At 48.4% G+C, this 13,065-nt stretch overlaps 1 protein-coding gene across 3 annotated transcripts; it reads left to right on the top strand.

Annotated features, from left to right (window-relative positions):
• Nucleotides 1-2,100: 2,100 nt before the first annotated feature.
• Nucleotides 2,101-12,372, top strand: LOC310661799 (uncharacterized protein C19orf81 homolog). Of its 3 annotated transcripts, none has more exons than XM_083408268.1 (7): nt 2,101-2,175; nt 4,855-4,983; nt 6,364-6,428; nt 8,611-8,701; nt 9,130-9,250; nt 10,766-10,905; nt 12,129-12,372. In XM_083408268.1, exons 2-7 carry the CDS (start codon nt 4,877-4,879, stop codon nt 12,334-12,336), a joined length of 732 nt encoding a protein of 243 aa, XP_083264394.1. In that variant the 5' UTR covers nt 2,101-2,175; nt 4,855-4,876; the 3' UTR covers nt 12,337-12,372. The 3 variants fall into 3 exon arrangements, with proteins under 3 accessions (XP_083264394.1, XP_083264396.1, XP_083264395.1); XM_083408270.1 differs by having other exon boundaries at nt 2,126-2,175; nt 4,941-4,983; XM_083408269.1 differs by having other exon boundaries at nt 2,132-2,887; nt 3,265-4,983.
• The last annotated feature ends 693 nt before the right edge of the window (nt 12,373-13,065 follow it).

Genomic DNA, 13,065 nt, shown 5'->3' with positions numbered 1-13,065 from the left:
GGGCTTTTGGGGAATATCCCGAAAAAACCATTATGAAAACAACTAAGCGCTCTGAAACACATTTTAATGGCTATTTGGAAAAGCAATTCACTCCTCGGGACTTTCAGCAACTTAATTTTTTCCCCAAGCTGCTAGCTAATCTTTGGCACTCTGCAACAAGGTGATTGGCAAATGGAACTGCAAATATTACCGGGGTCTCCAAATAGCTCTCTGTCTATTATGCATCTCAGCATAAATGGGAGAGATGCTGCAGAGCCAGAGACCCTTCCGAAGAGGCAACTTAATTAAAACCTCTGCAGTTTTCTTGTTAATGGTAGGACAGGGAATGGCATTTACCTTGCATGTGGTTGACTGAAGGGCTTTGCTGGCTGCGTGTGTTACCGAAAGAGGAAGCAGGCAGTGGCACCATCAGGATAGGACTTGGGGGGAGGAAGGTCCCAGACTCCACTAAGCAGAATGAGCTGGTGGACCCCCAAATGCAGTGGGGCTGGCTTGCCACATTCTGAAGTAAGCAAAGTAAGATTCAGCATCCTCTGAAGAGCCTCTCTCCTGTAAGATATTTAAGTCTATATAGCCTAACCTAATGGAAGTGAGAGCTGGACCATAAAGAAGGCTGATCGCCGAAGAATTGATGCTTTTGAATTATGGTGCTGGAGGAGACTCTTGAGAGTCCCATGGACTGCAAGAAGATCAAACCTATCCATTCTGATGGAAATCAGCCCTGAGTGCTCACTGGAAGGACAGATCGTGAAGCTGAGGCTCCAATGCTTTGGCCACCTCATGAGAAGAAAAGACTCCCTGGAAAAGACCCTGATGTTGGGAAAGATGGAGGGCACAAGGAGAAGGGGACGACAGAGGACGAGATGGTTGGATAGTGTTCTCAAAGCTACCAGCATGAGTTTGACCAAACTGCAGGAGGCAGTGGAAGACAGGAGTGCCTTGCATGCTCTGGTCCATGGGGTCACGAAGAGTCGGACACAACTAAACGACTAAACAACACAGCCTAACCTAACTACATCAGCGGGTTGGACTTGTCAACATTCAGAGGGCTGGGAGGCAAGCCTCTGCTGGTCATTCCCTTCCAACCATCCCACTGCAAAGACCATCACCTCTGCTCTGATGTAAATCAGCAACCTGCGCTTTAGAGCCAGGGCACACTATCAGCAGATCGAACTGCGCACACAGAATAGGCGTGAGGCTTGTGGAAGCATTCTACAGCTAAAGATTTATAAATCATAAATCAGGACAAAGAAACATGTCATCTCTCTCTCATGTCGTCTCAGAGAGAACAGCTAAAAGCAAAAACTATACACACAACGGATGTTCCCAGCATACTGTGCTGGAATGTAAACAGACATGTGACACATGGCAATCCCATGTCTGTTCCTTAAGGTGGAATGGAAATGTGAACAGGACTAACGACAACGTTGACTGGTTGGACGATGGATACAGAAGAGTGGTGGGAGGAAGCAGCTGGGGAACCCCCAAGGGAAGAAGGCTGAGTACCAGGGGATTGGTGGTAGGATGTCAATGAGTGGTCAGAGGGAGAAGACTGGGAGGAGGAGTTGGAAACTGAAGAGGTAACGGGGAGAATCTGCGGAAAACTGAAGTGCAGAAGCAGAAGCAGGGAAGATGAGAGGCCAAGAGGCAGAGATGAGTCAGGCTGCTGAAGGAGCATGGGGATCTCCCCTCCTGCTGTGACAAGCTCCCCTCCCTCCTGGTCTCCCAGGACCAGGAGAGGCATGAAGCGGAAGGAGCAAAGGCAGGTATGCTGGCATAGTCTCATATTGCTTGGAAACCCCCCCCCCCTCCGGAAGGGAAATAGACTTAGGTGACTGTGGGAAGGTGGGGAACTTTAGTTTCTGCAACTGGCTCATATGGGGGGGGGGGGCAAGACCTACCTGCTCATTAGGCCCAGTATGCCTGTGTGGATCCCGCATTTCTAATAAGGAGTTAATTTCACCCACGCTGTGTGATTTGCTGCAGGCTCGCTTCTGACAATGAGCTGGCTCTGCGAGCCATTGGCTCTGGTTCCACCTGCTGGCAGTCTCCCCATCTTCTACATCCCCCTCCCTTGCAGCAGAGTCAGCATTCTGGAACCCCGGAACTGGTTTTGAATCTTTGCTGTTGGCCTGCTGGAAGGCTGAATCCTCTTAAACCAGAAAAAAAGATAAGGTTAGCTGGAGGAGGCTAGGCATGGATGCAAGCCTTGTGGAGGCCTTGAACTGGGAGAATCTGCCTCCATAGCCTATTCATTCCAGAGGTTGCCATGTTGTTTTGGGGAGCGACTGAGTGGTTTGGGTGGCAGGTGCTAGAGGGCAGGTTTACTGCAGGGGTGGGGGATCCTTGTCCCTCTCCAGGTGTGGTTGGATTCCTGCTCCCATCAGCTGTAGTCAGTAGGGCCAATAGCTAGGGATGGTGAGCCTAGGGCTTGCCGATTAGAAGGTTGGCAGTTCGAACCCCCGCGATGGGGTGAGCGCCCGTTGCTCGGTCCCAACTCCTGCCAACCTAGCAGTTCGAAAGCATGTCAAAGTGCAAGTAGATAAATAGGTACTGCTCCGGCAGGAAGGTAAATGGCGTTTCCGTGTGCTGCTCTGGTTCGCCAGAAGCGGCTTAGTCATGCTGGCCACATGACCCGGAAGCTGTACGCCGACTCCCTTGGCCAATAAAGAGAGATGAGCGCCCCAACCCCAGAGTCATTCGCGAGTGGACTTAACTGTCAGGGGTCCTTTACCTTTACCTTTTTTTAACCTCTCAATGGCCACAGGTTTCCTATCCTTACCTAGCTATGTGTACTATTATGAATTTGGTTACTAGTTCCCAGTTCTGTACTTGCACAAATGTTCAAAAAAGAGCTCAGTCAGTAGACTTTTTGAAAGGAACTAAGGTTTAGGGACGCGGGTGGCGCTGTGGGTAAAACCTCAGTCCCTAGGACTTGCTGATCGTAAGGTCGGCGGTTCGAATCCCCGCGGCGGGGTGAGCTCCCGTCGTTCGGTCCCAGCTCCTGCCCACCTAGCAGTTCGAAAGCACCCCTAAGTGCAAGTAGATAAATAGGTACCGCTTTATAGCGGGAAGGTAAACGGCGTTTCCGTGTGCGGCACTGGTGCTGGCTCACCAGTGCAGCTTAGTCACGCTGGCCACGTGACCCGGAAGTGTCTTCGGACAGCGCCGGCTCCCGGCCTCTAGAGCGAGATGAGCGCGCAAACCCTAGAGTCGGTCACGACTGGCCCGTACGGGCAGGGGTACCTTTATCTTTACCTTAAGGTTTATGGGGTGGCCCAAAGCTTATCAAGGGGTGCACTCTCCTCCAATCCTTCTTTGTAAGTGCCATCTGGGCTCATCATGTACCAATTGGTGTTGCAGCCCCCCCCCCCCCCAGTTTGACTGGAGTATTACTGCGGATCTCCAAAGGGGCATGGGATGTTTGTGTTATTGAGATAGATTAAAGCTTATTTTGGGGTGCAGGGGCATATAAACCTCAGTTCCTTTTTAGGTTTCCATTTGTGCAGGGAAGGACCTGGGAATCAACTGTAAGGCTGCATCTAGACCCATCAAAAAAAGCCTTTCAGGAAACGTGTTGTAAACTTCATTAAGGGAAATCACGCTGGCGAAAGACAGGACTCCACAGAGCCATCTGGTGTCGCAGTGCTATAACTCATATAAAGCACATTTTCTTCACTAATGTAGCTGAGTCCCAGCTCCAATATTGCTGTGGTTATCTTCTTTTCACAGAATAATCGAATCATAGAATTGTAGAGTTGGAAGAGACCGCAAGGGTAATCTAATCCAACCTCCTACCTTGCAGGAATCTATTCCAAAGCTCAAATCCACAACCCTGAGATTGAGAGTCTCTTGCTCTACCAGCTGAACGACCAGGTTCTTTGATAGACCCTTTGTCCTGTTCCAAGGAATCCGCCTTATTCCACGGCCGATGGCTTGTCCATCTCGCCCAGTCCAGAAGCTATGGGAAGTTGTTCAACTAAAACTCCCATCAGCTCCAGCCACAGTCAGCCAATAGCCAGGGATGATAGGAGTTGTGGTTCAACGACATCTGGAGGTCCAAAGGTTCCTCACACCTGTAGCATGATCTGCTCCAGGGTTTCCCAAACCTGGGTCTCCAGCTGTTTGGGGGACTACAACTCCCATCATCCCTCACCACTGGTCCTGCTAGCAATGGATGATGGGAGTTGTAGTATAAACAACTGCTGGAGACCAAAGTTTGGTGAGCAGTGGCTCACCAGGGTCTTCAGACAGAGAGGTCTATCTGCTATCTGAGCCTTTTTTTAACTGGAGGTGCCAGGTTTGGAAACTGGGGCACTGGGCGCTCCGGTACCCTGTGATTGAAGGACTGGAACACATGTTAAAGTAAATTTGCCCTGATTGCAGGAGCCAGACGGGGCGGCTTGAGTTAAGCTGCTGCTTTGAAGCATGTTTAAACAGTCCTTATTACCCTGTCTTAGAACAGTCCTTATTACCCTGCTGAGGAAGAGTACAGATCAAAACGTGTTGGGAATAAAAAACAATCCATGCAGCTGGTTTCTTTCTGTGCAAGCCCTGATTGCCCTCCCCATGACAATTGATCCTCCTCCCTGCAATGTAAATGTCTCCCAACATGATGTCCCTGATCTATATGGAGAACAGGAGTGGATGAATCCGTCCATTTTGGTTTTTCTCATTTTTCAGTCTTCAATCCAGGTCGCCACACTTCCCCATAGGTTTACAAAACTGTAAAATAAAATAAAAAGTCACAGTGCCTATTTCTCAGCATTCTAGCGCAGATCTCTCTGAATAGACACATGCATATTTATGTACGTTATGAATTTTGCCCAACGTACACATATTTTTTTTTGCAAGCGATTTCCACTGATATACTGTAATGCATTCCTGTATGTCGCTGTCACGCAAATACCTGAATTTGTATGAAAGCTTTCCCCCAACAGACACATTTTGCGGTTGGAGGACTGCATCACAAAATTTGGAGAGGTGAGGCTTTCAAAGGGTAGTTGGATTTTGGCTCACGTTATTGTTTGGAGGGGGGTGGGGGGTGCAAATTGGGGCGTTTGGCTTCGTGATTTAAAATGCAAACTGTGCCAAATTTCTTTAACAGGCGAATCCTTCCAAATGTGAAATAACGACATGTATGGCTGCTTCGAAATGCCCGGGATAACATCAGAAAAGTCTCAATGTGCTTCCATCTCAGTTTCTTATTCTTCCTTGTAAAATGAGATGACTCCTACTAATTTCTCACAGCTGATTTGGGGAGGGCAAAAATAAAAAAGAGAACATAAAAACACAAGAAGAAACCTGCTGGCTAAGACCAAAGCCGCAGCTAGTCATTATTATTATTATTATTATTATTATTATTATTATTATTATTATTCCGGTACTCTGTAGCAGGGTGCCTCTAATCCCAGAGCCAGCATTTAGTCATCATGCCCAGCAGCTATTCATATTTTCCTTCCCCATATGCTTGCCTTAATGCCCTTTCCAAGGCCAAGTAAGCTTAGTGACTACCACTGCCTCTTGTGGCAAAGAGTTCCATAAGTTAATCTGTGCAGTTGTTTATTTAAAATGTGGCATCAAACCCAGTGGTTTATTATGGCAGATACGGGAGCGTGTTCGACCGGTCTGCCCTTTGCCAGCAACCTCCTGCCTGCTTTCTTAAACTCTAACCGTGGATGGCTGAAACCTGGCAGCTTCCTTCTCCTTAGTCTGCATTTAGCCTTTGTAGAACTCAGTAGGGGCTGGATCTACACTGACTGTAAAAACGCTTAAAAAAAGAGAAATATACAGCTCTCAATGCAATTTTACATTGATGATTTTACATTGTTCTACAGCGCCCTCTGGTGTCACATGCTTAAAACACATTTATTTCAAATAACCAGTATAGGATGAAGATTGAGATAAAATGAAAATCAGTTAGCTCTGCCTGTCACTCACTCTCTGGCGCCACCTACTGTTGGTCTTCCTTGCCTTTTGCACAACCAAGTCCCTTCTCTCTCCTTGCCTGGAAGTGCAAACTCCAGACGGCCGTGCAATTGCCACAAAACTAACCAACCTGTTGTGTAAACTGCTTTGAGGTTTTTACAGTCAAGCAGTGTGTAAGTTTTATGAAATAAATAAAATAAACAAACCCACTGCACGCCAACTGCTGCTGGTTACATCAATGCAATAATTAATTTCAGGGTGGGAATTGAGAGATTCCTTCTTCATTTTAGAATCTAAAAGGTGTCGAAGGCACAACTGCTGTTTTTCCATATGCAAAAGCCACAGCATTTGGGGGGGGGGTTGGGGGAATGGGGAGGTCACATTTCGGTTATTGCCAAGCAGGCTTAACCCATGTTGCTTTCCCCTGTTCCCTAGGATGCAAGAAGACGAGAATGAAGGGGCTAAATTGCGTTCCAGTTCCGGCATCCAGTGGGAGCCAAGTAAGGGTCATGAGACACATGAAACACCACTATTAGGAACATAGGAAACAGCCGTATACCATCTAACTCAATGCCGTCTGCACTGACTGGCAACAGGTTCCAAGATTTCAGGCAGAGGTCATCCTCAGGCCTGCTTAAAGACATAACCCCCAACAGATGAAAACAGAGGCATCCTATTCCACAGCAATAATAATTTTACTATTTATACCCTGCCCATCTGACTGGATTGCCCCAGCCACTCTGGGTGGCTTCCAACATATATAACAACGTAATAAAGCATTAAACATCAAAAAACTTCCCTTTAGATGGCTCAGGAGTCTTATAACTCCATAACATGTCAGGAGTTCAGCCTACTCTCGAGTAGGACCCTGGCAGAGACACATGCCTGACTGGCATGTTTCCTTCCTCCTAGTCGATCATTCGGGAGCTTCATAAGCTTTCTTCTGCCCAAACATCACAGCGACCGATGCCAACCAACACCGGCACACTTAGGGATCCGCAGAGTCTTCACAGCATTGCGTGACAGACCTCAGCAACTCAGCATTTTGGCTAATCTACTTTATTTACATGTAAACACACACGGAGCCCTGCAACATGGCTCCCTCTCTCTCTAGCATCAGGCAGCAAAGAGAAAAAGAACGAGGGGCAATAGTCCCACTTCATGGAACACAGTAACACAAACATCCTGTCTCCGACACTTCCCACTCTGTGGAGTCAAAATATATACCGTCATGTAATAGACAAAAATCCCATGACTGCAATTATGGAGCAGGAATTCTAACATAATCTCCATCATTTCTCTGATGAAAGCAGGGACGTCTTCAGGGAAAGCGGGACATTCTGGGATCAAATCAGAAACCAGGACGGCTTCTGCAAATCCGGGACTGTCCCTGGAAAATAGGGAGACTTGGTCTGCACAGACTGAACCTTCTAAATGGAAACGAGATTCCCTACCACTAAGCCACAGCCCTTCCCCATTCTTGGCCTCCGTGAGGGTTGGGGGCTTCAGCTGACAAAGCCCTGCTCACGTTCCTTCTCCCTCCCGCTTTCCCTGCGGCACCCCATCAGAAGAAGATGCTGGTGCTGCCAGCGCTGGCTTTTAACATAATTATCCAGTCCTAAACACAGTAGAGTTTGAACCCATGCCAGGAAAAATGTAGCAGTGAAATGAGGAGGAGGAAGGGAGCTGAGGGGTGGGAAGCACAGCCAGGAGCGAGGCAGGAGAAGGCTCAGGCTGATGCTGGAACTCAATTCTGCAAGCATCTAGGGCAGGGATGGGGAACCTGAGGCCAACCAGGCACTGCTGGACCACAGTTCCCATCGTCCCTGAGTTATACTGGCTGGGGCAGGGAGTTCAAGTTGTCTGGAGAGCACCATATTGGCTATAGCCGGTTTCATCTATAGAATGGGGAGATAAAGCCGGAGGCAGGGTGTGGGTGTGTGAAAATAGCCTGGTTACCTGAATCCCAGATTTAGCTCCTTCCCCTCATGGTCCTGAGAAGGGGGCTAAAACCCTGGAACTTCAGTCAAGCCCTGAGACTCAATAGCCGTACTATAGAACCAGGTACACACATGCACGACTATAGCAGGAGGGTTTTACAGCAATAAAACGATAGGCCGGTTTATTCTACAGACCTTGCAGAGATGTGTGTGGCTCTCCTGCCTGTTTCATCTTAATGTAACCCTCTATGGTAATCCCTTAGTTGATTATTTATACATACATACATACATACATACATACATACATACATACCCTGCCCATCTGGCTGGGTTTCCCCAGCCACTCTGGGCAGCTCCCAACAGAATATTAAAAACACAACAAAACATCAAACATTATAAACTTCCCTAAACAGGGCTGCCTTCAGATGACTTCTAAAAGTCAGATAGTTGTTTTATCTCCTTGACATCTGATGGAAGGGTGTTCCACAGAGCGGGCGCCACTACCGAGAAGACCCTCTGCCTGGTTCCCTGTAACCTCACTTCTCAAAGGGGGGGAACCGCCATAAGGCCCTCAGCGCTGGACCTCAGTGTCCGGGCTGGATGATGGGGGTGGAGACGCTCCTTAGGTATACAGGGCCAAGGCCATTTAGGGCTTTAAAGGTCAGCACCAACACTTTGAATTGTGCTCGGAAACATAATGTGATTTTTATGATGATCCTTATCATTCTTTTTCCTTCTGCAGACCTTCTTCTGCCGGAAAGCGAGAATGAAGAGGGAACCTCTTGTCTTTTCCTTGACTTGGAGCAGCATTGTCCCCCGCCACGTAAAACCTCGTAAGCACTATTTATGTCAGTGTTCTCCTGGGTCATAAGAATGTAATTTCCAGGGACAGAGTTATCCAGCTTTGCTTTCCTCTGGAGGAGAGAATACTGAAGGCTCGGGATATATTTCCAAATAAACTAGGCTTTATTTCACCTGGGTCAAAGATCCAGTTTGCCACACCTCCCCATGTGCATTTGTGTACACACACACACACACACACACACACACACACACAGGCCCCCTCTGGAGGCTTCACTTGGGGCAAAAAAACCTGGCTAGCCCCTGCTCCCCACCATAGCTACAGCTCTTCCTAAAGAGGTGTTGATGCACAATGAACAAGTTTCCAAAATATGTAGTAGATAGCTAAGATAAAACCAATCAACAGTGTGGTGTAGAGATTTCAGCTTTCTTTCTTCTTCCCCACACTTCCCCTACCCAGGCGTCAATACTTGAAGCGGATCATTGCAGAATATGAGGCACTGGACATGGAAATCCCGTGTATTCGCAAGTTCCCCAAGCCCCCAGCTGCCCGGCCCCTTTGCCTCTGTCTGGAGAGTCCGGTCAGTCTTCAAGAAGGAATCCTTTGGCTGGTGGGAGGTGGGAGGAACAGACTGGGGGTGTGGAATCTCTGGGCCGCTGGGACCATATAACACTGGTCCTGAAAGACTTACCATTGGCTTCCAGTACATTTCTGAGCACATTTCAAAGTGTTGGTGCTGACCTTTAAAGCCCTCAACAGCCTTGGCCCTGTATACCTGAAGGAGCGTCTCCACCCTCATCGTTCAGCCTGGACAATGAGGTCCAGCGCCGAGGGCCTTCTGGCAGTTTCCTCACTGCAAGAAGTGAAGGTACAGGGAACCAGGCAGAGGGCCTTCTCAGTAGTGGCACACACCCTGTGGAACGCCCTCCCATCACATGTCAACGAAATAAACAACTACAGTGGAACCTCAGTTTTTGAACGTCATCTGTTCTGGAAGACCGTTCGGCTTCCAAAAAGTTCAAAAACCAAGAATCAAAGGGGGGGGGAATGAAAAATGCACATTGGAAGATGTTCGGCTTCTGAAAATCATTTGAAAATGGAAGCATTCACTTCCAGGTTGCCGGTGTTCGGGTTCCGAATTGTTCAGTTTCTGAAGCGTTAGACAACCAAAGTTCCACTGTATCTGACTTTAAGAAGACATCTGAGGGCAGGCCTGTTTAGGGAAGTTTTTTAATGTTTTACTGTGTACAGTGGTACCCCGCAAGACGAATGCCTCGCAAGACGAAAAACTCGCTAGACGAAAGGGTTTTTCGTTTTTTGAGTTGCTTCACAAGACGAATTTCCCTATGGGCTTGCTTCGCAAGACGAAACGTCTTGCACCTTTTTTTTTTTAAACCGCCAATGCATTCCTACGGGAAACCGTCAATACACATTGGTGCTCCGCAAGACGAAAAAACTCGTAGAACGAAAAAACTCGCAGAACGAATTAATTTCGTCTTGCAGGGCACCACTGTATATGTTGGAAGCTGCCCAGAGTGGCTGGGGCAACCCAGTTAGATGGGTGGGGTACAAATCAATAAAGGCAATATTGCTGTCACATGACTGTCACGTGTAAGATGGAGCAAGCTTATTTTCTTCTGTTCTGGAGGGTAGGACTCGAACCAATGGCTTCGAGTTACAAGGTAGGAGATTCTGACTAAACATTAGGAAGAACTTTCTGACAGTAAGAGCTGTTAGACTGTGGAATGGTCTCCCTTGGGAGGATGTGGACTCTCCTTCTTTTTAAGCAGGGGCTGGATGACCATCTGTCATGGATGCTTTATAAAGCCGAGATTCCTGCATTGCAGGGGGTTGGACTAGATGACCCTTGGGGTCCCTTCCAATTCTTAAATTGTGGTGCCCAGAATGCAATATCTTAGGCAAAAGAGTGCAGTGCAGAGTTTAATGTAACTGAGGGCCCAGAAAGTAAGACTGGCTTGGCTGTACATTTCCTATTTCGTAGACTTCTTTTAAGAAGGTTGCTGCACCTCATGGCGAGTGGTCAGGGTGGATGGAATGGCAGCTGATGACTTGGGATTCTCCCTTTGCCTTTTAGCCTGAAAAGGAGATGAACCATGCAGAGGTCCTGGCAGCAGTAGAGGAAGCCATTCCAGATGCGTTTGAGTCAGGACTCCTGCGCAGCATCCAGTTTGAGAACATCAATGTGATCTGTGGGACGGCTGGACGGAAGAACAGGTTAGACAAGGGGTCAGCAAACTTTTCCAACAGGGAGCCAGTCCACTGTCCTTCAGACCTTGTGGGGGGCCGGACTATATTTTTTTGGAGGGGGGGGGGAAGAATTCCTAAAACCCACAAATAACCCAGAGATGCATTTTAAATAAAAGCACACATTATACTCATGTAAAAACATGCTGATTCTTGGACCGTCTGTGGGCCGGATTTAGAAGGCGATTGGGCCACATCTGGCCCCCGGGCCTTAGTTTGCCTACCCATGGCTTAGGCAATTTTACTGTTTATATCCTGCCCATCTGACTGGATTGCCCCAGCCATTCTGGGTGGCTTCCAAAATATATATACCGTATTTTTCGCTCTATAGGATGCACCCGACCATAGAATGCACCTTGTTTTAGAGGGAAGAACAAGAAAAAAAAAATCTCCCCCTCTCTGCTCAGCGCCCCTTCAGTGAAGCGGCAGGAGAAACAGAGCCCCTTCCATTTCTCCTCCCGCTTGGCTGAAGGGGTGCTGTGCAGCTCTCCCTCTCTGCTGAAGCCAGGAGAGTCTTGCTCTCCCGGCTTCAGCAAAAGGAACCCGAAGTCTCCGGAGCGCAGCGGGACCTCCCGCTGTGTTCCGGAGGCTTCAGGCGGCTATCCCTGAAGCCTGGAAGAGCGAGAGGGGTCGGTGCGCACTGACCCCTCTCGCTCTCCAGGCTTCAGCGAAAGCAACGTGAAGCCTCTGGAGCGCTGAAGCCAAGGAGCCTGCATTTGCTCCATAGGACGTACACACATTTCCCCTTAATTTTTGGAGGGGAAAAAGTGTGTCCTATAGAGCGAAAAATACGGTACATAAAAAAAATTAAACATTTTTTTAAAAGTCTTCTCTATACAGGATTGCCTTCAGACGGCTCAGGAGTCGGATAACTCCATACCCTCCAACATTTCTCTGATGAAAATAGGGACGTCCTAAGGAAAAGCGGGACATTCCGGGATCAAATCGGAAACCAGGACGGCTTCTGTAAACCAGGGACTGTCCCTGGAAAATAGGGACACTTGGAGGGTCTGTAGCTGTTAGGGTTGGTGAGAGGAGCAAGTGGGGCAGTGTGTGTATTTTTGTATGCAGCTTTTGATTTGTGTGTGTGTGTGTGTGTGTGTGTGTGTTTTAAGGAAGTTGCAGTCCACAAGTAGTTTTTATTAAATAACTAAGAGTACAAATGCCTCCCCCTTCCCTATTTCCACATACAGGTGGCTGATCACAGTGTCAGACTTCCGGACACGGAACCAGCTCCTGTGTTCGGGACTGACTTTGGGCGAAAACCACTTTGTACTGCGGCGCTGGGACGATTTGGTGATGGAGGACTATCGCATGCACCTCCGGAGGGCCCTCGCACGCCAGCGCCTGCTGGACACCCTTAGTGACAACTGGGACGGGAACCAGTTGGATGGGATATGAAGTCCTGGGAAGAGAACTGTCAGCAGCAGAGAGAAACACGCTGTTTGTCTGTGTATATTTTGCTTCTTTTCCCCTCACTATAGAGACTCCCCTTTGGTAGGATGGAGATCCAGCCTGCCAGCTACTCCTGCTGAGAGCAAATTTGGGAAGAGGGCACCCCCTGGAGGCAGTTTGCAGGACTTCCCCTCTCATATGTTGCCAGCACAGTACAGTGTTTCGTATAGGGACATGGGTGGTGCCGTGGTCTAAAGCACTGAGCCTCTTGGGCTTGCCAATCGGAAGGTCGGTGGATCGAATCCCCGCAACAAAGTGAGCTCCCGTTGCTCTGTCCCAGCTCCTGCCATCCTAGCAGTTTGAAAGCACACCAGTCCAAGTAGATAAATAGGTCCCGCTGTGGCGGGAAGATAAACGGCGTTTCCGTGCGCTCTGGTTTCCATCACGTTGCACCAGAAGCGGTTTAGTCCTGCTGGCCACATGACCCAGAAAGCTGTCTGTGGACAAACACTGGCTCCCTTGGCCTGAAAGCAATGCCACACATCCCATAGTCACCTTTGACTGGACTTAACCGTCCAGGGGTCCTTTTCACAGTGAGTTACTTTTCACAGTGTTTCGTGTTTCAAGCCATGCGTCTTGATCTGTAAGCCATCCTTTGTTTTTCATGCAGGCAATGTGGAGGTGATCTTTCAGGGATGAGCAGAAACGCTTCCCCTTATTAGTGGTTCATGCACG

This window comes from Podarcis tiliguerta, assembly GCF_965153285.1.
Source record: "Podarcis tiliguerta genome assembly, chromosome: 13".
In the NCBI taxonomy this organism is placed as follows: Eukaryota; Metazoa; Chordata; class Lepidosauria; order Squamata; family Lacertidae; genus Podarcis; species Podarcis tiliguerta.
Note: the sequence above shows the minus strand (reverse complement) of the source record. Positions and strands in the feature narration are given on the sequence as shown.

Bases quoted from the DNA above. Each gene is read 5' to 3' on its own strand.
- LOC310661799 (XM_083408268.1), top strand. From the start codon at position 4,877: ATGCATTCCTGTATGTCGCTGTCACGCAAATACCTGAATTTGTATGAA. The intron at 6,429-8,610 runs GTAAGGGTCATG...TTCCTTCTGCAG, and splicing joins CGGCATCCAGTGGGAGCCAA to ACCTTCTTCTGCCGGAAAGC. The intron at 9,251-10,765 runs GTCAGTCTTCAA...TTTGCCTTTTAG, and splicing joins GCCTCTGTCTGGAGAGTCCG to CCTGAAAAGGAGATGAACCA.